The 22,997-nt window shown below is 39.4% G+C and overlaps 4 protein-coding genes across 5 annotated transcripts in view; 2 read left to right on the forward strand and 2 right to left on the reverse strand.

The window, feature by feature from the left end:
- Nucleotides 1–22,997, forward strand: part of LOC126618864 (importin beta-like SAD2) — a 128,525-nt gene that overhangs the window by 36,641 nt on the left and 68,887 nt on the right. The gene's annotated exons all lie outside the window — the stretch shown is intronic.
- On the forward strand, nucleotides 14,103–15,912 carry LOC126618871 (UDP-glycosyltransferase 92A1-like). The gene has a single exon (XM_050287075.1). It carries the CDS (start codon nucleotides 14,305–14,307, stop codon nucleotides 15,823–15,825), a length of 1,521 nt encoding a protein of 506 aa, XP_050143032.1. The 5' UTR covers nucleotides 14,103–14,304; the 3' UTR covers nucleotides 15,826–15,912.
- LOC126618874 (chitinase-like protein 1) overlaps nucleotides 16,226–22,997 on the reverse strand; it is a 57,791-nt gene continuing 51,019 nt past the window's right edge. Inside the window, exons 2-3 of the mRNA XM_050287080.1 lie at nucleotides 17,471–17,630; nucleotides 16,226–17,003 (exon numbers count right to left, since the gene is read on the reverse strand). Coding sequence (XP_050143037.1) covers nucleotides 16,586–17,003; nucleotides 17,471–17,630 — 578 coding nt within the window. The 3' untranslated portion in view covers nucleotides 16,226–16,585. The remainder of the gene's footprint in view (nucleotides 17,004–17,470; nucleotides 17,631–22,997) is intronic.
- Nucleotides 17,775–18,364, reverse strand: LOC126618875 (chitinase-like protein 1). Its single transcript, XM_050287082.1, has one exon. The coding sequence runs from the start codon at nucleotides 18,312–18,314 to the stop codon at nucleotides 17,862–17,864; it is 453 nt and encodes a 150-aa protein (XP_050143039.1). The 5' UTR covers nucleotides 18,315–18,364; the 3' UTR covers nucleotides 17,775–17,861.

Below are 22,997 nucleotides of genomic sequence, written 5' to 3' on the forward strand. Positions count from 1 at the left end.
TGTTGGGGCTTAAAAAGACTTCACTACTTTGGAGTTGTTTATCTCACAAAGGAGAATGTAATGCAGTGGAATTGATAGGCAAGAGAAAGAAAGAATACTCAAAGTATTACATAAGATTTTTATTCACTCACAAACTTAGCACAAGAGGAAACACTCAAACACTCTTAGAAGCTTTGTTGCTTCTTCTCACTTCTCACTACTTGCTCTCTTGGTTGTTTCAAATGGTGTGGATGCCTTCTCCTTTTATAGGCATGGATGGAACCTTGGAGAAGCATGGAAACATCATGCTAGAGATATCTAGATAATTCCACTACCTTTCTAAGCTAGAATTATCTACACTAATCTTGTATGTTGGTGGAATCCTCACCATTCTTCTAAACTCTTCCACCAACTTGAACTTTGCTAGAATTCTCTAGCATGTGCATGGATCTTTCTTTGTGCATGGGCTAGATCCATTATCTTTGGGCCAAGACAAGATTACAATTTCGCATCCCCCCTTAATCTTGTCTTGTGACGCGGATTGAGTTCCTCAGTCTGATAAAGTCTTCTTGTTTGAGTGGCTTAGTGAATATGTCTGCAATTTGGTCTTGAGACTTCACGTATTCCACTTGTACATCATTTCTTGCAATACACTCTCTTATGTAATGATAACGGGTATCTATGTGTTTGCTCCTGTTATGGAATACTGGATTCTTTGCTAGAGCTATTGCAGACTTGTTGTTGACATAGATCTCTGTTGGCTCTTATTGTGGCATGCTTAATTCTTTCAGCAAGTTTCTCAGCCAGATTGCATGATAGACACATGAGGTAGCAGATACGTATTCAGCTTCGCAGGTAGAGAGAGAGTGACAATCGGTTGCTTCTTTGACATCCATGTGAATGCAGTGTCTCCCATGAAGAACACAAATCCAGCAGTGCTTTTTCTATCGTCGGAATCTCCTGCCCAATCACTGTCTCTATATCCAGCAAGTTTGTAGTTATCAGAACTTGAATATAATAAGCCAAAGTTAACAGTACCTTTAAGATATCAAAGAATTCTTTTGGCGGTCTTCAAATGTGTAGTTGTGGGATTCTCCATGTAGCGACTGACTAATCCGATGGCATAGAGAATATCTGGTCTTGTGCAAGTCAAGTAGCGCAAGCTTCCAACTAAACTCTTGAAAAATGTTGGATCTACACTTTCTCCTTCGTCATGCTTGGTTAGTTTGACTCCGTACTCCACTGGCGTGCTTATGGGCTTGCAATTGTCCATTTTGAACTTTTTCAGTATCTCCTTTGTGTAGCTTTCTTGGGAGATGAAAATGCCTTATTCGTTCTGCTTAACTTCAATGCCTAGGTAGTATGCCATTAACCCGACGTCGGTCATCTCAAATTCTTTGGTCATCATTCTCGTGAACTCTTCATACATGCTTGGATTACTTTTGGTGAATATTAGATCATCCACATATAATCACACAATCAGAATATCTTCATCTTTGACTTTGACGTAGAGAGCATGTTCATGAGGGAACTTGATGAAGTTATTTTCTTGGAAGTACTTATCAAGCGACTATTCCATGCTCATGGTGCTTGTTTTAACCCATAGAAGGCTTTCTTCAACTTCAGAACTTTATCTTCATGCTCTACTGAATGTAGACTTCTTCTTCAAGGACTCTATTTAGGAAAACGGACTTCACATCCATTTGTTGAATCTTCCATTTGTTTTGAGCTGCCAAAGAAATTAGTAATCGTATAGTTTCCAACCGAGCAACGGGTGCAAATACCTCATCATAGTTGATTCTGGCTTTTTGACTATAGCCCTTCGCTACTAATCTCGCCTTGTATCTTTCGACCTCTCCGTTGGCAGTTTTCTTTGTCTTGTACACCCACTTGACTACGATGGCTTTGTGTCATTTCGGAAGAATAACAAGTTCCCATGTATCATTTTTCTGAATTGCTTCGATGTCTTCGTCCATTGCTTTACTCCATTTAGTATCTTGCACTGCTTTTTGGAAGTCGACTGGTTCACAATCAGCAAAGAGACAGAAAATTGTAGGATTATCATGTCTTTCAGCTACCTCATAAAGATCTCGTATACTTCTTGTGCGTGGTACTTCTCTTTCATTTAAACTCCTACTTGACGATGCTGATGCTGGTGAATTGCCATGATTGGTTGATATTGGTGAAGTAGGTGGAGTAGTGGATTCTTGTTGAACCTCTCCTACTTGCTCCACCATCCCTTGCTCATTCTTTTCTTCAAACTGAGGAAAGATCAGATCACACCTACATGAGAGCCAAAATCCCATTCTCATTCTTCATCGAACGTCACGTCTCGACTGATCACTGTCTTCCCATTGTTTGGATTATACAGCTTATAGCCTTTTGAATTTGAGTCATAGCCAATGAAGATGAACTTCTCACTTTTGTCATCGAGTTTGGTTATCCTCTCGTCTGGTACATGTCCATGGGCTATGCTTCCAAAAACTCTTAGATGAGAGATACCTGGTTTTCTTCCACTCCATGCTTCTTGCAGAGTCTTTCCCCACACACTTCTTGTTGGTGACCTATTGGATAGGTAGACAACACATGATATAGCTTCTGCCCACAACTCCTTAGGCAATCTCTTACTTTTGAGCATGTTTCGAGCCATGTTGAGGATGGTTCGATTTTTTCTTTCTGCCACAACATTTTGTTGAGGGGATCTTGGAATTATCAAAGGTCAACGTATTCCATTTGCTTCACATAATTCTTGAAATTCCTTCGAAGTGAATTCTCCTCCTCGATCAGATGTCATGGCTTTGATCTTGCAACCACTTTCTTTTTCTACAGCGGCTTTGAACTTCTTAAATGCTCCAAAGGCCTCTGATTTCTGCTTTAAGAAATATACCCAGGTTTTCCTTGAAAAATCATCAATGAAGAAAAGGAAATAATTATTTTTACCCAAAGAGCTTGGTTTTATTGGACCGCACACATCGGTGTGAATAAGCTTGAGTGTCTTCTGGGCTTTTATGGTCGACTCCTTTGGAAAGCTTTTCCTGAACTGTTTCCCAAGTAAATATCTTTCACAAACTTGATCAGGGCGACTGATGCACGGTAAGCCTTTCAGAATCTCCTTCTTGGATAATAACTCTAGTCCCCCAAAGTTAAGATGCACAAAACAAAGATACCAAAGCTAGGATGTGCCTTTGTAACATGTTTTGAGGCACTTTGCAACATCATTTTGAATATTCATAGGAAACATCTTATTCTTTGACATTTTCACCTTGGCAATTAATCTTCCTTTGTCATCTCTACGAAAAAGGCTATAATTTTTCATATGAATATTATAACCTTTTTTTAAGAGTTGACCCAAGCTCAAAATGTTGCTTTTCATATTGGGCACGTAGTAGACATTAGAAATTAATTGGTGACCTCCATATTTCAGGGGAAGGATGTTACTTTTTCCTTTTACGGGTATTTTGGATTTGTCTCCAAAAGAAACGTTGCCATTCACCGATTCATTAAGCTCTACGAACATGCTTCTTCTGCACATGTGGTTGTTGGCGCCGGTGTCAAGGTACCATGTATAGTCTTGGTCTCCATCATTGTTTTTGTATGCTAGTAACACAATGCCATTCTCTTCTTTCGTTTCTTTCACATAATTGACCTTCTCATCAAGCCTGTTGCTTGGAGCTCTACATTCCCAAGCATAATGCCTAAACTTTTGACAATTGTAGCATTGAACTTGAGATTTTTCATACCTCAAGTTTGAGAGTCCTCTTCCATGACCTTTTGTTGAGCTTTCTCCTCTTTCATAGTTAATATGGTTGTTGAAGTTCCAACCACGTCCACGTCCATGTCCACGTCCGCGTTCTCGACCATGACTTCCTCCATACTGGCTTCTCTCGTTGTCGAAGCTTTCTTCTTTCTTCTTTGGTTGGACATGCATCTTGAGGAGCTGCTCTTCATTCCCTTGCCTCTTCTTATGTTTCTCTTCATATGCTTGTAACGAACCCATTAATTACTCTATACTAATTTCTTCCAAGTTTTTAGTTTCTTCAATCGTCACGACAATGTGCTCAAACTTGGGGTCCAATGAGCGTAGTATCTTCTCAATAATTCTAACATCTTTTAACTTTTCACCGTTTCTTTTTAATTGATTGGAAACAGCTAAAACGCTTGAGAAATAATCAGAGATTGATTCAGACCCTTTCATTTGTAGAGATTCGAACTCACATCTTAATACTTGAAGACGAACCTTTTTCACTTGTTTGGCTCATTTGTAAGAGGTTTGAAGCTTCTCCCATGCTTGCTTGGCAAAGGTTGCACTTGAGACCTTCTTAAAGCCATTGTCATCTAATGCTTGGTAGATAAGGTAGAGAGCCTTCTTATCTCTCTTTCTTGAATCTTTCAAACTCTCCTTCTGGGGTTGGGACATAATAGCTTCATCGTCTGGCTTAGTGAAGCCTTTCTCCACGACTTCTCATACATCGTGTGCTCCCAAAAGGGCCTTCATTTTGATACTCCAATTATCGAAGTTGTTGTTGTCGAGCACTGGAACTTGGAAGCCTGCTATAGCGTTGCTAGCCATAGCTCTGATGCCACTTTGTTGGGGCTTAAAAAGACTTCACTACTTTGGAGTAGTTTATCTTACAAAGGAGAATGTAACGCAGCGGAATTGATAGGCAAGAGAAAGAAAGAATACTCAAAGTATTACACAAGATTTTTATTCGTTCACAAACTTAGTACAAGAGGAAACACTCAAACACTCAAAGAAGTTTTGTTGCTTCTTCTCACTTCTCACTACTTGCTCTCTTGGTTGTTTCAAATGGTGTGGATGCCTTCTTCTTTTATAGGCATGGATGGAACCTTGGAAAAGCATGGAAGCATCATGCTAGAGATATCTGGATAATTCCACTACCTTCCTAAGCTAGAATTATCTACACTAATCTTGTAGGTTGGTGGAATCCTTACCATTCTTCTAAACTCTTCCACCAACTTGAACTTTGCTAGAATTCTCTAGCATGTGCATGGATCTTTCTTTGTGCATGGGCTGGATTCATTATCTTTGGGCCAAGACAAGATTACAATTCAACAATCATGCAATCTTACTTGGATGACACAATTAGTAGGGCTCGTTGGTCACTTTGGTTAGGTGGGTTTGCTCTAAACACATTGTATTATGGTGAGTATTCGAATTATGAGTCTGGGGCTTCAACTTCGGGTCGGGTCCGGTGGTCGGGGTATCATGCATCACTTACACCGGTTGCTGCACAAGCTTTCACTGTTAGTGGTTTCATCTCTAGCAACCTTTGGTTGCCTTCCACTGGGGTTTCTTTTGATTCGGGACTCATTAAATGATTGCAATAGCGGTTTTCGCACTCTCAGTTTAGCTTCGGACACTTCGGTTGTGATGTGAACGTACAAAGTATATAACATACTCAATTTAAATGTGAGAAGCTAATCTATGAGTGCCAAAATTACTACCTTTTGAAGGCGTTGTGCATTTGTATAAAGTTGTATTTGTGTTTGGTTAGATGTGATCTGAAACCAAAGGGCTTATGTGATCGCATGCCTATTGTAGTTATGTTGTGTGATCTTAGTGTTTTGGGCCTTTGATCCTCTTGAAACAAGCAATAGTTGTGTTACTATTCTTTAAGTTTAAAAATCCAGTTGAATAGATTAGTGGCTTATGTAACTTATGTTGCTTTTGGTGAATGCAAATTCACTTACGAACAACAACGGTCTTCATCGTATAAATATTACAATTAGAACTGTTACATAATAGGAGTCTAAATTGTGGGTGCAAAGAAATTTCTCAATAACCAAAACGACAATTTCCTCAATGTTGTGAAATCTTTAGATAAATGTCTTATATTTACGGTATGAGTAAGTACAGATATATGTGTGTTGTGATTAATGAATCCTCCACTAATCACCATTTGTCAATCTTAATCTAGAGTTTACAAATAAATTAATGGTGACTAGGGACCAATAATTCCATAAACAAAACAACAAACAATCCAATAAACAATTTGTAATATATATTGATGCTAACCTGGTTTTTAATACAAAAAAAAAAAAATCACATAAAAAATATAAACTTAAAGATTTGACATCCCCGACGTATACTATAAATGGCAATTAGAACTGTTACATAATAGGAGTCTAAATTGTGGGTGCAAAAAAATTTCTCTATAACCGAAATGACAATTTCCTCAATGTTGTGAAATCTTTAGATAAATATCTTATATTTTCGGCACGAGTAAGTATAGATATATGTGTGTTGTGATTAATGAATCCTCCACTAATCACCATTTGTCAATCTTAATCTAGAGTTTATAAATAAATTAGTGGTGACTAGGGACCAATAATTCCATAAACAAAACTACAAAGTATAAAACATACTCAATTTAAATGCGAGAAGCTAAACTAAGAGTGCCAAAATCACTACCTTTTGAAGGCGTTGTGCATCCCTTTGTATAAAGTTGTATTTGTGTTTGGTTAGATGTGATCTAAAACCAAAAGGCTTATGTGATCGCAGGCCTATTGTAGTTATGTTGTGTGATCTTAGTGTTTTGGGTCTTCGATCCCCTTGAAACAAGCAAGAGTTGTGTTACTATTCTGTAAGTTTAAAAATCTAGTTGAATAGAATAGTGGCTTATGTAACTTGTGTCGCTTTTGGTGAATGCAAATTCATTTACGAATAACAACGGTCTTCATTGTATAAATTTTACAATTAGAATTGTTACATAATAGGAGTCTAAATTATGGGTGCAAAAATTTCGCAATAACCAAAACGACAATTTCCTCAATGTTGTGAAATCTTTAGATTAATGTCTGATATTTACGGTACGAATAAGTACAGGTATATGTGTGTTGTGATTAATGAATCCTCCACTAATCACCATTTGTCAATCTTAATCTAGAGTTTACAAATAAATTAGTGGTGACTAGGGACCAATAATTCCATAAACAAAACTACAAACAATCAAATGAACAATTTGTAATATATATTGACGCTAACCTAGTTTTTAATGCCAAAAAAACTACAAACAATCAAATAAACAATACTATTTAATGACGATAGTGAGAAAAATAATTTAAAGCTGTATAATCACGTCCAAGTCACATTGCCAACAAGGGCATAAATGTCAATTTACATACTCGGAGAGAAATTACATAGAAAATTAGGGACGGGTCTTCACACTAATCACCATTTGTCAATCTTAATCTAGAGTTTATAAATAAATTAGTGGTGACTAGGGACCAATAATTCCATTAACAAAACTACAAACAATCCAATAAACAATTTGCATAGTTGATGATGACCTAGGTTTTTTTTTAGTACATCGATATTTTTACATTAAGGGAAGGGGAGTTCGGTTAAACCACACAATGAGTCCTCCACTAATCACCACTAATCACCATTTGTAATATATATTGACGCTAACCTACTTTTTAATGCCAAAAAAAAAAACTACAAACAATCAAATAAACAATACTATTTAATGACGATAGCGAGAAAAATAATTTAAAGCTGCATAATCACGTTCATGTCACTTTGCCAACAAGGGCATAAATGTCAATTTACATACTCGGAGAGAAATTACATAGAAAATTAGGAACGGGTCGTCACACTAATCACCATTTGTCAATCTTAATCTAGAGTTTATAAATAAATTAGTGGTGACTAGGGACCAATAATTCCATTAACAAAACTACAAACAATCCAATAAACAATTTTCATAGTTGATGATGACCTAGTTTGTTTGTTTTTTTTGAGTACATCGATATTTTTACACTAAGGGAAGGGGAGTTCGGCTAAGCCACACAATGAGTAGCCTAATTTGGTATCAAATTCGCTGTCCACTGGATTCGAACCTAAGACCTCTCACTTACCAGACCATAGTAAAGAGTGACATGACCTAGTTTTTAATACAAAAAAATAAATAAAATCACATAAAAATATAAACTTAAAGATTTGATTCCGCCGACGTATATTATAAACGAAAATACTTGAGTCCTGTCCTGATTGATCAGAACGTGGCACCATAAAAGGGAGACACGTGTCTTTTTAACTCTCCAAATTCCTAACCAACCTTGCATTTTTTGTTTTTTTTTTTGAAAACCATTCTTTGTTTTGATATCAACCAGAAAAAAAAAAACTGTTGTAAAATCGACAGTGTGTGCAGTGGAATAAATAAACAAGACACAAAATTTACGAGGTTCCTCTATAGTCAGTGTGACTGGAGTATGTCATCGGGGCAGCAGTGGTGCTTTCATTATAATTTAGAATAATAGGAGTACAAAGATAACTCTCTCTATTATCTCCTTTCCTCTTCCTCTCTTTTTCTCTTTTCCTCTCTTTTTCTCTCTTCCTTTCTTCCTTCATATCTCTCCCGTGAGTCTCTCACCTTTATCTACTATCTCTTTGTTATGTTCTATAAGACTTGCTTTTATAGAAGCAAATCATAAGCAGCATAGTGAAAGGCAAATGAGTGGGTTAGTGGCCAGCCATCCATTCACCTTTACAACACTCCTCCTTGGATGGCCACAAGTCTTCGATTGACTCGTTAAAATCTTGATCTGTTTTGGATGCTCCCCCTGATGAATATCTCCCCCTGATTTCAAATCATTTATGCTGATCGTTGATCATTCTGCTTCAGTCTCTTAGCGAGAAGAGTTGCCGAAAGAGATGCTTTACTTGTTAACTTTCCACAAGCTTGTTCTTGAACTGGGTTGGAGGGCCTTCTGCTAGACTTACCCCAAAGGTCTGAATTTACTCCTTTTATCTAGAGCAGATTTTGATTCAAGGGTGGTGGACACTTGATCTTGAATCGGACTTGTGATTTCTTCAAGGGCTTCGAGGTTTGATCTTGAATGAAATTGGACCATAAAGAGCTTCACGTGGCAAGTGATCTTCGGTTTAGACGAGGATGAATCAACACGTGTTTGTTGCGCTTGTCTCCACATGCTTCAAGGTAACATTTTCACTTGCCTTTCTTGCTCTCCTTGCTTAAGTAGTATTTTCCCTGGTTTTCCCCTATGCATGTGTAGGATATTCTACTACAGTATTTACCCTCTGATGCAGGAGTGGAATGCAACCTTTGCATTTGGATGGTTTAACACTTTTTGGTGACTGGAGACCCAGCTCCAACAGTTGAAGATGACTACTCGAGAGCTAGGTAAGCAATCAGGAAAGGTTCCAGGCAGTCGGATCCTTACTGGGAGTTTGAGTGGAGGTTTCGACATATTGCTTTCTTTATCCTTGTTTTTGCAGGTAAGAACAAGAACAAAAGAAAGAACAGAGAGATTGCATGATATGAGGTACTCTTACTCTCGTCCCTGAAGATATGAGATACTCTTGCTCTGGTGTGACTTGTTTGAAGAGGTATTCTAGGAGAGGAAGAAAACTGAGTATTTCGAGATGCTTTGTTGAAAATGCATTCTCGGAGATAAGGAAGAGTTAGGTATTCTTGCAGGTCTGCCTTGTTATGGAGAATAGAGATCGACATATATAGAAATTTTTCAATAGCAGGTAGTGGTGCTGTACTTTTACTCTTGTCAGCAACTGTGGTGTAATTAGAACAGTAAGATTTACACATTTTCAACTTTGTCAGAGAGCTTTGACAAAGTTGCACGCGATATCCAAAAAAGCTGAGATTGCGTCTGAAAAATGCCAACGAACTTTATTCAAGAAATTCTGGCTTTTGAAATTCAGAGAGCCGTGCCGCTTCGATCTTTGAACAAGTGGCTCTGTTGCCTCTTCTTTTATAGAGACATCAATTATGTTTAAGAGTATGCTCAGAAAGTTGTTGCCTGAGAAATTTCCCCCTTCTTGCACTTCTGAAATTTTATTTGACCTCTTTTTTCCTTCATCATTTTTGAAAATGACTTGCCCATCTAACATTTGCTTAGATTTGAGTCTTAGGAGTGATACAGATGAGCAGCATTAGGATAACATATGGCTCTCGTCCTTCTTATCTTCTAATGGTCCTCTTACAGTTGGGGATTCTGTGATGAAGAATAACATAACCGCTACTGTGGTAGCTAGGAATTTTCTCACTCCAAAGGATAACATGATCCTTTCAAAATGGTTTGATGAGTCGGCCGTTCAAGATTCTTTGGCCCTTAGTGTTCAGTGTGCGGGCTCTGTATCCAATATAAGGCAACGCCTACTTGCTCAAACTCGCCAAGTTGAATCATTGATGGCTGAGGTGGCAAGTCTTAAACAAGAGATTAGAGGGCTCAAGTACGAGAATAGAGTGTTACACGTGCTTGCAAATAATTACTCTATGAGCATGAAAAGAAAGCTAGATCAGCTGCAAGAATCTGAAAGTCGGATTCAAATTGATCACCAGAGGTTCGTTGCTAGATTTCGAAAGCAACTGATGCCTTCCCTTTCTGGTGTTTTGCTAAGTACTGGGGTACCACATGATCAATCTCCAGTGCCTCCCCCTTCTGGGGTACTTCCGAGTACTGAGGCTTCACATGAGCAACCTTTGTGAAAGCTCCATCCTGTTTGTTTGTTTTAACTCATGTGTATATACATATCTGTAATTTCTCGGAGATATTAATAGATATGCTTTATTGCATTCAATGTATCATGTCAAATACAATAAAGCATATACTTCACCAAGATAAATGATCATTCTTAGTGTCGACATCATTTGAGTATTCAACTCATAATCTTAAATTCATATGATTCTTTAATATCATAAACATCATGGATAAGATTCGTGTTGGCATATTTTTCGATCTGCAGCTCTAGACAATATTTCTCTCAACACTTTATAATCTTTCTAGACTATTCAGGAGTTTCAATTCAATTATTCAGGAGTTCTAATTTAATATCATCAACTTCTTGCAAGAGATTTTAGTATGTTGCAACAACATCATAATAATAGTACTCACTAAGGCAATTTATAACATCCATTGGTATTGAGTACATATTTTATGCTTTACCTTTCGGGGGCTTACTTCAAGAAATTTGAATCCTTCATGGATTTTCTACACTTCATGACACATTTTCCTTTGGAATTTATACAGAGCAATTTGCTTCCATGTATACATGAGGGATTTACTTGTGGAGATATGATGTGGGTGACTCACAACCCTTCGTATATAATTCTCTATTCATATGAACTTGTTTACTAGAGTATAATTTCACGTTTCAATACCTTGTATCATATCATGTGAGTGTATTTCACTGTATTACAAATGCCCAATGTAACCTCCTTGGTTCAACATCTTTTGGCTATTTGTATTATATTCAAATATATAGGTCCATTTTTCCACGTTCGTACAAAATTATAATGGAATTGCCTTTCTCCATTTTGACCAATAATTTTGTTGACGAAAAAGAACAAGACTCAATATCAACATAGCTCATTGATGAATTTAGTAGCTACTTGTAAAAACCAAAATTACCATTGGTTATCATCAATCCGTGATCCCATATTCTCATGTGCATGCGCATGCATAAAAGCTTTTTATTTCTTTGGATATCCATTGCCTCTTCAAGGGCATTACACTATCTCTTTCAGGATAGTCGTAATTTAGAGAATGCGAATCATAACCTCTTTTAGAGCATTATAGAGCTTGGATTTTAATCTCCACTTCCGGGAGTTGAGTCATTGGAACCTATATGTCTATCATGCTCCATGCATGAGACATCAACATTCCCATGTCTGCGAATTGTCCTTTCTGGGACGTATATCCATGCGGCGACTGTCATGCTTCTGGCATGCAACAGTTATGCTTCGGGAATGCAATAGTTTAGTAGTGCCATATTCTTCATCTTTCGAATGAATGAACCTTTTGAATCTAAGGGTCTGCCACGCTTTAGGCGTGCAACAGATAAATCATTTACTGCCATATTATTTTGTCTAACATGGACATCAATTCTTGTAGGCACATTTGCAACAAGTGTATATGATTTCATCACTTTTGTTGCATCATTCAATTATTCTTCATTTTCTCATTGATTGCTTCGTGAATCATAAGACAAATTCTCTTTGCTCTTTTGGAACGGTCTTTTCTTGTCATTCTTCTGGAATGATATTTTCTCATTGTTCTTCTGGAACAATGTTATTTTCTCCCCCTAATGGCAGGAAAACTGTCTTATCAAAATCATAGTCCGCAAATCATACGGTAAATATATCCCTAGTCAAGGGTTCCAAATGTTGAATGATAGATGGTGGATTGAATTCAACATAAATTACCAGTTTGTATTGATGCCTTATTTTAGTACGTTGTGGCAGTCTTACAGGCACATAGATAACACAACCAAAAACTCGTAAATGTTAATGTTTGGTTGGTGCCCAAACACGAGTTGTACTGAGAAATATTGATGGTTGGCAACTGGCCTCAACCAAACTTAATAATGAATTATGTAAAATGACTTGTCCCTATGTCAAAACTGGCAATTTCGTTTTCATGGGCAGAGCGCGGGTAATCAATTTCATCCGCTTAATAAATGCTTCTGGTAAACCATTTTGAGTATGGACATAAGGAACTTCTGGTCCTTATTAAATAGTCTGTAGACTGAGACTCTTATGACTTTTATTACAATTAAGTTGAAGCACTGCGACATTTCAAACTTACGGTACTCATCAAGGAATTTCATGTCCTGATCTTCGGGATCAAGGGACTTCATGCCTGATCTTTTTGTATGATGGAACTTCGGGTTCAATCATTTTATATGATGAGGATCAAGAAACTACAGGTTCTGATCTGATCAAGGAACTTCAGGTCCAGTATGTACTTATCGTAACAAAAATAAGTATATTAAATAAATTAAAGCAATAGGCAGTAATTCCAGCCATAGTAAATAAATTACATTTAAGTAAATAAAGCTTGTGACAAGGGCTTTAATTCAGCACCATTCACATAAATCAAAACTTAAAGCAGTAGGCGGTAAAACCGTCCATGATAAATAAATTGCTTTAAAGTAAATAAAACTTGTGACAAGGGCTTTGATTCACCACCATTCTCATAAATATCAAAACTTTAAAGCAAAGGGTAATAATTCTACCCACTGTAAATAAATTGCTTTAAATAAATAGAACTTGTGACATGGGTTTTAAACCAACACCATGCACATAAATATGCCAAAACAGAAAATGCAATGATTAAGTCCTCATCTTTTGTTTTTGCTTTTTTTTTTCTTGGTCTGCCACTTCTTTTGTTTGATTCCTTTTATTTTTATTTTTATTTCACAGTTTTGAAGTCATTTTGGTTACTCAGTAAATAATAGTAATAATAAGTTCCAATTGGTGTTCCTCCTCCGTGAGTTTCGAAAAAGTCGAAACGGTTCCCATAAGTTTTGGAGTCAAGAGTGTTTGCAACTTATGATAAGATCAAGCCGTTAGATTTAGCTCAAATTTTAGTATGAAATGGATAAGAGGATACCGAACAACTTTCATGAAGAAACAATTTCGATTTGAGCCTCAGAAATGGAGTTGTGGTACTCATAAGGTGGCTGTCCAGTTTTCTGCGGAAATTGGAAACTGGTTTGGTATTTCAGACATCTGCGACGATCGCACCGTTTAAGTTTTCTGAAATTTAGATATGTTGTAGATACTGAGTGGACGAACAACTTTCAAGAAGAACGTATTTCAATCCGAGGTCCGCAAGTTGGAGTTCTGAGGCTGTTTACATGGTTGTCAAATTCTCTACGAATTTTGAGTCTGTACTCTTTTGCTTCTGCAAAGAATGATATACAGTCATGCAACATGTATATATATATATATATATATATATATATATATATATATATATATATATTTGCTTTAGGAAAATCAGTAGTACAAAGATTTTAAGATGAATTGAAAAAATTTTCTTATCTGTGATATTCTAGCTGAAGGAGATGAACAGGATTTGTGGCTCTATGCTTTTCACTGACATGAGAGTTTCTCGTGCTGATAACGTGTTGTAAAATCGACAGTGTGTGCAGTGGAATAAATAAACAAAACACAAAATTTACGAGGTTCCTCTACAGTCAGTGTGACTGGAGTACGTTCTCGGAGCAGCAGTGGTGCTTTCATTATAATTTGGAATAATAGGTGTGCAAAGATAACTCTTTATTATCTCCTCTCCTCTTCCTCTCTTTTTCTCTCTTCCTTTCTTCCTTCCTATCTCTCCCGTGAGTCTCTCACCTTCATCTACTATCTCTTTGTTGTGTTCTATAAGATTTGCTTGTATAGAAGCAAATCACAAGCAGCATAGTGAAAGGCAAATAAGTGGGTTAGTGATCAGCCATCCATTCACCTTTACAACAAAAACCGAAAACTTCCTGTCAAATACAAAAAGACAAAAAAAGGGGAAGAAAAGAAGGTAGGGATGGAGAGACGTGACCAAGAGCACATTGTGATGCTGCCATTCCTGGCTCAGGGCCATCTCATACCATTCCTGCAACTTGCAAGAAATCTCCAACAGAGAAAAAGCTTCATCACAATCACCGTCGCAAGCACCGCCCTCAACATCCAATACCTCCGCACAACGATCGCCTCCAACTCAAGCTCTCAATCTGACTCCAACATCCGTTTGGCTGAGCTCTCATTCTGCAGCACAGACCACGGCTTGCCCCCGAACGGCGAGAACACGGAGAACTTGCCTCTCAGCAAAATAGGAAACCTAGGTGCTGCATCAACTAGTCTTGAAGCTCCTGCTCACCTCCTTATCTCGGATATCATCGAAAAAGAAGGCCGCCCGCCGCTTTGTATTATCTCTGATATGTACTTTGGATGGGCTGCTAATCTTGCAAACAGCTTTGGAACTGCGCACGTGACTTTCACCACAGGTGGTGCCTATGGCACTGCAGCTTTGGTGTCTACTTGGCTTAATCTCCCACACCGTTCTACAGCTTCGGATGAGTTCCCGGTGCCGGGGTTTCCTGAGAGTTACCGCTTCCATATCTCTCAGCTGAATCCATATTTAAGAGCTGCAGATGGTACCGACTTCGGATCAAGAATTTTTCAACCTCAGCTTTCGCTTTCTACGAAATCCTTTGGTTGGTTGTGTAGTACTGTTGAGGAGATTGAGCCAGTTGGATTGAAGATCTTGAGGAACTACCTGGGGCGTCCTGTATGGTCCATCGGACCTCTTCTTCCTTTAGAAGCACTCAACAAATCATCTACGTTGCGCTTAAGTGTTTCGAGGCAACGCGCCGGAAAAGAGTTCGGCATACCTCCTGAAGCATGCCTCGAATGGCTTGACTCACAAGGGTCGGATTCGGTTGTTTACGTCTCATTTGGTTCTCAAAACAGTATTAGTTCAAACCAGTTGATGGAATTAGCTCTTGGGTTGGAAGAAAGTGGAAGGCCTTTTATTTGGGTAATAAGGCCTCCGGTTGGATATGACATGAAGGGTGAGTTCCGAGCAGAGTGGTTGCCCGAGGGGTTCGAAGATCGAATGAGTAGAGGAAAACAAGGGTTGGTGGTGCACAATTGGGCACCCCAGTTGGAGATACTGTCACACAAGTCGACGGGTGTGTTTGTTAGCCACTGCGGATGGAATTCAGTGATGGAGAGCTTAAGCCAGGGGGTGCCAATGATAGGGTGGCCGTTGGCGTCCGAGCAGGCATTTAACTCGAAGATGTTGGCGGAGGAGATGGGCGTGAGCGTCGAACTTACAAGGGGAGCACAGAGTGTTGTTGTTGGAAAGGAGGTGAAGAGACTGATAGATTTGGTAATGGAGAAAAGTGGCAAAGGAGGAGAACTGAGGAAAAAAGTTGGTGATATTGGGGAGCAGATCAGAGCAGCAGTGAGGGATGAGGCAGAAGACAAGGGATCGTTTGTTTCGGCAATGGATGATTTTCTTGGCACCATTTTAGCAACTAGAAGAAAAAATGAGCACAAATAAGTTATGTAGCTCCTAAACCCTAAAGTGAAGGTTTCTTAGAGCATGTTACTTGACAAAAATAAATGGGTATGAAAATTATTTCACTTACTCACACTTGTAATCTGCGGATAAAAATTACTCTCAAGGGATAACGGGCTGATCTACACCAAGAGCTCACAGTGACCGGAAGATTTGGCACCTTGATGTCAGCTCTTCGCCACCTGGGGCTATAGTATGTTCCAAGGGTTGGGCTGTTTGCCCATTAAAGCGGTACATGAGCTGATTTCAGAACATCGATCCATAGAGCATTAGAAGTGTGAATTTCCTCTTGTATGCCGTAATCAAATGCCTAACAGGAATAAGATAACGTACCTTGTCGAAATAAAAAATAAAGCAAGAATTTGCCATATACTGATGAAACTTGGCACTCAAATTTAGTTGTCCATAACAGATATACGAGAACAAAACGGTTCATATATTACATATAACAAATTACACAGACGACGCATTTCGACGTTGGAAACGAATGGATTTCAAAACCCAGAAAGCAAATAACTTAAGTATGGCAACAAATCAATCAACAGTTTACACATTCTCACATATATGCATCTTCACGCGCGAAATTCCAAATAATCTATTAACATCTAGCTCCGACTCCTTTTTATTAATACTTCCAACTTGTAGAGAAGAAGATGGGTTTCGATTTTCCTTTTGAATTTCTAAGCTGATGGGAGAAGAAGATGTGCTTTGATAGGGCAGGCAACCTAACACGATATAGATCTCAAGAAGATGCAGTAACAGCAGGCTGGATTGGGTTAAATGCAACCTGCTCGGCACAAGTTAACACTTCATGAGGCCCTGCCTCGTCTCGACCGACACCCATAAGGTCCAGGTAGTACTGGTAATGTGAAACGATGCTGTTCATGGCATCAATGTCACCATTGCCACAAACTGATTCCCCATAAAGAATATTCATTGTAGTGCCAAATCCAGGAAACCGCTTACTCAAGGTATCGTTCTTGGTAGGCTTCCAGTCTCCAACAAATGCTTGGTGGGCCGAGGGTTGTGACTTCTTGATAGGGGTCATCCACCTCCATACTGCAGCTTGGAAAGCGAGAGTAGCGTTCTGCTCAATGTATTCTGGATGGTTCAACAGATCCACCTTCAAAGCGTCTCCAGCTGCACCGTAATTGTAGTTCCTAGATGGTAGAACCAATGTTAAATTAGTAACATTGTCTATTCAAAGAACTCAAACTACAACCTCACGTATCTTCTAGAACTTCAGATGTCACGAGATTTGAGGAAAAAACATAAATGTGACAATAGCTAGACTATGGAACAAACTGATAGACAACAACAAAGGCTTATCCCACTAAGCGGCGTCTGCTGTATGAAGACAAATATGTCTGACCGCAAAACAACTCTATCTTGTTTCCACCACAAGTAAATTACTAGCTTGCAGTATGTATCATCTAATTTGTGAACTTGCTAAGATGGCATAACGAGTAGACCAACGAATTAATCTCATCTAACGATAGCTCGCTCTACTTTACAACACAACTGACATCATCTTTGGTTAATTTATTTGGTAAACGAAAGCTCGGACAAATGAATATTATGAAAGGAAATCGACATAAACCAATGATAAAATAGATGGAATACAAACCAGTAGATAGGCAAAGCACCACGGCCATAGTATTCAGCTCCAGGGCTGCAGGGATATATGTACTTGTAATAGTCATCACAGTATGACTGCATGGGACTCATTTCCCTGTTGTAGCAAAGCCCCCAAGCGTATGGTCCTCCGGTGGCCACACCGTAACCGCCTGGAACAATCATCCCCATCGCCGTCAACAACCACAAGAACACCGGTATACATATATCCTTTTCGTCACTGTATTGATGGTCAAAATCTATTTTTGGTCACTGCGTTTTTAATTTAGCCAATTCGGTCGCTGTGTTTTACAAAATTTATGAAATCCAAGTTTTTTCCCTCAAAATCGACATTGTTCATAAACCCAATTCACTAAAACTCAACAAATCTCAATCAAACATTACTAATTATAAAAACAAGAGCTACCCAAAATAGCAATTCTATGCACAAACAAGAGTGGTGACTTCCAAGAGGTTTTGCTGCCGACATGTCCAAGAAAGGCGGCGATCTCCTTCATCTGCATAAGCTTCCCACCCGTGGTCCCAAACCCAAGAGGCTCGAAAAGCGCGGCGGCGGTGATAAACGCCTGGTAATCCCAAAACCCAACGGCATGCGCCACCGGCGTGTTTCTCTTGGAGAACAGATTCTCAAACTGGTAAGTCTGGAAGTAATCGGAGATGGTGAGATTGCAAAAGTACTTTGACCACCCTTTACACTTCCACCCTTTGTCGCACAGCTTCTTCCCCCTCACAATCTTCACTTTCGCGACGGTGGACGAGTAATCGCCGTTGCTGCTGGCACACAGGACAACACTCAGCGCCACCACCGCCACCAATGCAGCAGCGGAGATCTTCATGGTTGGATGCGGAAGAACAATTACATGATATTCAACTTAGGATTTAACATCTCTTTGAAGATGCTCTTATAGATTTTAAACTTAAAAGCACTATTTTCTTAAGCATTTGAAGTAGAGCAAAAAATAATCACAAGGCGATATGTGAATTTTTGGTAAAAATAATAAAGTTATCCCTAAGACATACGGGTTGTCCTCTGCATGAGCAGTGGTCAATCATTCTTTACTAAAGCCAAGAGTGTCCAAAAAAGATAATCAGTTCCAAATTATCTCATCTATCCTCATCTTAGGTAATTACTCCATAACCTATAAATTATTCCATATAAATGGAGATTAATTGGCTAATTAATGGATTAAATTCTAATTAATCCATTAATCACCAATTAAATCACCCATTTTCACACAAAAAACCTCTAAGGGCTGGCCACATCCATTCCCTATATATTTGACCCTATTTTTTCTAAAAAAGGAGGTCTACAGTCTTTCAAAACTCCCAAAAACTCTCCAAACACTTTTCTCTCTAAATTATAACTTTTGTATCAGAGGTTCTTTCGCCAAAGCCCCCCTTTCATCGTGGGCACGTGAGGCTCTTGGCCTTGACCAACGGTGTTGATTGTTTTGTAGGTGCAATTTTGTCAAAAAAGGAGAAGGTGAAAATTTGCATCCACAAATTGGTGTTTTCATTGATAGCTGAGATTCACACTCGTAGAAGACTCTTGGCCTTGACCAAAGGTGTTGATTGTTTCGTACGTTCTTATTATTAGAATTTTTTATTTGCAAATATTCTTTGATAAAATGTAAAAGAGAAATACAATGGCTAGAAATTTAGAAAATTCCACAATTGAAAATTCCAATATTCAAGAAATGGGACTGCGGCGATCCACGAGACTAAATGTGATCTTAGGGGAGCGGCACCGCCACCACAAGGCTCAACCATGGCAACCACCGCGGTGGCCACCGCGGCAATCATCCACGACGAGGTTTATGGCTCCACCACCACGGCCCGAGCCATGTCACTCCATGCTCAACGCGAGCCCAATGCGTTGCCAAGCCAAGCCTAAGCCTCGCATTCGCGAGCATCACGCGCTGAGCAGCCTACTCTAGCGGCTCAACTTGCTCTCGTGGCCCAGCCTACCCTCGCGGCCCAACCTGCTCTAGCAGCCCAGCCTGCTCCCACTGCCTAACCTGCTCCCGCAGCCCTGCCTGCTCCAATGATTTCCCAAGCAGCCCAAGTCGGCTCGAGAATATCTCGACCATCCGGAGCAACCATCGAGCCTAGGGTATTTTTACCATATTTCTCCACAGATTTGACATTTCCCAACTCAAATCTCATGCCTGGAGTCTACCATACTTCTACTGCTCAATGAGGCATATTCCTTCCAAGCTCTTCTAATCTAAATGGCGAACAACACTTGTCTTGACAAGTCATAGAGTTGATGAGTGCCCTTGCACAACAGACGACCTTGGTGAATCAACTTTTGCAACGCACCGAGATCTAACGTGCCCCGGACGAGTTATCCTGAGGTAGGATAAGGGCAGACGATCATTTCCAGCAGCATTCCAGCAAGCAGCCACTCAACCAGCCATGAGCCGAACATTCAGGCAGTGTACATTCCCGATTAGGCCTCCGAGATAGCGTATACTCATGTCTTAGAGCGCGGAGGAGCGTGCACTCTCGACTAGGCCCGAGGATAAGTATACACTCACGGTTGGGGCCACACTCTGATAATCAACATGAGTAACCTTCCAGGCAAAGCATTCATTTCCGGCTAGGCCCGCAATGAGTATCATCCACATCACATCGGAGCAGGAAGCATAGCGGACAGAAAGAAGCAGTCACTCAATCCGGCTCAAGTTCAACCAGCAGCCTGTGAGTTACACACTCGCCTACTAGGAACATACCACACCTACCGACTAGCCGAACATATAGAAGAGTAGCTTAGACCAGCATATCACGATTGAGGGCAATCGAGAGCTTTGCCACCCTAACAAAGGAAAATTCAAGAAGAAGTAAAACATCTCCTGACCAAGCGATTGTGTAATTTCTCGTGCCAACTAAGCCTCAAAAGGGCACAAGATGAAACACCTAATGATGGCACAATAATTTAGGGAGCAACTCACTGCGTTTACACCCTTACGTGGGTTCCACAAGCAGTTCGAAGTCTCAAGCAGTTCACCAAACAAGACCTTGCAACCTGATGATTATTTCAGTTGTCCAATAGTCCAGCTTTCCTCAGCTACACTCATGACAACGACTTCCATGCTCTCCAGTGCAAGAGGATAAACTAATTGCTCTCCAGTGCGAGAGGGTAAACCAATTCCCTAACACCCAAAAGGGTTTGCTCTCCAGTACGAGAGGATAAACTATTTGCTCTCCAATACGAGAGGGTAAACTAATTGCTCTTAAGTGCGAGAGGGTAAACCAATTCCCCGACACCCCTATGGGTTTGCTCTCCAGTGCAAGAGGATAAACTAATTGCTCTCCAGTGCGAGATGGTAAACTAATTTCTCTCCAGTGCGAGATGGTAAATTAAATCCCTAACACCCATTTGGGTAAGCTTTCTAGTGCGAAAAGGCCACATAGTTTAAAAGATCAAATGCTTGAAGATCAACTAAGCAACAAATGGTTAAGGGGCAGCAACCACTTTTACACTTAACAGTTCACTCATCTGACATTTCATCTTGAGCAACTCTGATCTTGGCAGCTTCATCATTGACTGCTCCATCTATGGCAGTTGAAAATCAAACTCAAGTAATTTCCTCATTTTCAGCAGACAGCCTAAATAATTGCCTATTCCACGCCACTTCCTCGGCCCATGCCGAACCAATCCTTGGCTTCAATCAAGCCGAGCTACTCAAGCAATGTTCCTTTCCACATCACCTTCTTGGCCCATGCCAAGCCGACTCCTGGCCCTTGTCAGCCGACGTGCCGTACCACCCCGACGACTACCCCGTGGCAGCACCACCCAAGAAAAAGACAAGAAGAAATTAAGTTTTTATTACATTGGTACGGCACGGAGAAGACGAAGAAAGTAATGAAAGACGGTCCTTTGCACAAGTAAAATGTAGAAGATTGCTAGAGGAGGGGGAACAAATATCCTCTAAGCTCTCTCTCTCTCTTGTAGGGTAGAATAAATCACTCTCCAAAATTGATTTAATAACCCACTTAAGGTGGACTTAAATAGGCTTTGAGAGAAATTTATTTCCCTTTCCTAGAATGATCTAATTTCATAGGGAATCTACATCAAAACAGGAAGCAATCCTAAGTTTCCTAGAGCAAGAAAATCTCTACACCTACTACCCTTTCCAATGAGTAGCCCAGTAGGTATGGGGCATTTGTGGAGCCAAAAATAATCACAAGGCGACACGTCGATTTTTGATGAAAAGGACAAAGTTACCCCTGAGACACACCGGTTATCCTACGCGCGAGCAATAGACAATCATTCTTTAATCAAGCCAAGAGTGTCCAAAAAAGGTAACCAATTCCAAATTATCTCATCCATCCTCATCTTAGGTAATGACTTCATAACCTACAAATTATTCCATATAAATAGAGATTAATTGGCTAATTAATGGATTAAATTCTAATTAATCCATTAATCACCAATTAAATCACCCATTTTCACACAAAAAACCTCTAAGGGTCGGCCACCTCCATTCCCTATATATATGACCATATTTTTTTTCTAAAAAAGGAGGTCCACACTCTTGCAAAACTCCCAAAAACTCTCCAAATACGTTTCTCTCTAAATTATAACTTTTGTAATCGAGGTTCTTCAGCCAAAGCCCCCCCAATTCATCGTGGGTGCGTAAGGCTCTTGGCCTTGACCATAGGTGTTGATTGTTTTGTAGGTGCAATTTTGTCAAAGAAAGAGAAGGTGAAAATTTGCATCCACATTTGATATCCTTCGTTTTTCTAAAAACAACTTAATTTAAGAACGAGTATCATTTTTTTTAGAAGAGTTCCTCTCCAAATCTCTTTCACCAAGGTCACCGGATCAAGTGATCTGGGCCTTTCAAATTTCATCCAACGGCTAAAAATTATTACACCTTTTAAGGGGTCAAAACAGGTGGACTGCTGGATGAAATTTGAAATGGCCGAATCACTTGATCTTGTGACCTTGGTGGAAGAGATCTAGAGATGATCTCTTCTCTTTTTTTTAGATCAAGGAGGGGGATCTTTAAGATTTCTGAACTCCACTTGAACAATTAATTATACATAAATTCAAGGGCAAAAGACTGTTTACTATCCTCATGTTTCATGGTTTTCAACATTTAGTATATTAAGTTTTTTTCGTCCTAGAGTCACACCTAAAGTCTAAATTTTGGGATAGTCTTATACATCCGTTAGTCAAACTGTTAGGTCTCCCGTTAACTGTGACGTGACGCCCATGTGGACAATGACTGGGCGCCACGTGTCACTCACATGGAAATTAAAAAGAAATTATTTATAAAATAAATAAATATATATATAGTAAAAAAAAATCTTCATCCCCAGAGTCGGAGGAAGAAGAAGAAGAAGAAGGATAAAGAAGAAGAAGGAAGAAGGAGGAAGGAAGAAGGAGAAAGAGGAATAAGAAAAAAAAAACCGAAATCTCTAACCCAAATTCGGAGGAGAAGAAGAAGAACAAGAAGGAGAAGAAAGAAGGAGGAAAAAGAAAAAAAAATCGAAATCTGCAACCCGGA

This window comes from Malus sylvestris, chromosome 4, assembly GCF_916048215.2.
Source record: "Malus sylvestris chromosome 4, drMalSylv7.2, whole genome shotgun sequence".
In the NCBI taxonomy this organism is placed as follows: Eukaryota; Viridiplantae; Streptophyta; class Magnoliopsida; order Rosales; family Rosaceae; genus Malus; species Malus sylvestris.

Coding starts and splice junctions, on each gene's coding strand:
- LOC126618875 (XM_050287082.1), bottom strand. CDS start 18,314: ATGAAGATCTCCGCTGCTGCATTGGTGGCGGTGGTGGCGCTGAGTGTT.
- LOC126618871 (XM_050287075.1), top strand. CDS start 14,305: ATGGAGAGACGTGACCAAGAGCACATTGTGATGCTGCCATTCCTGGCT.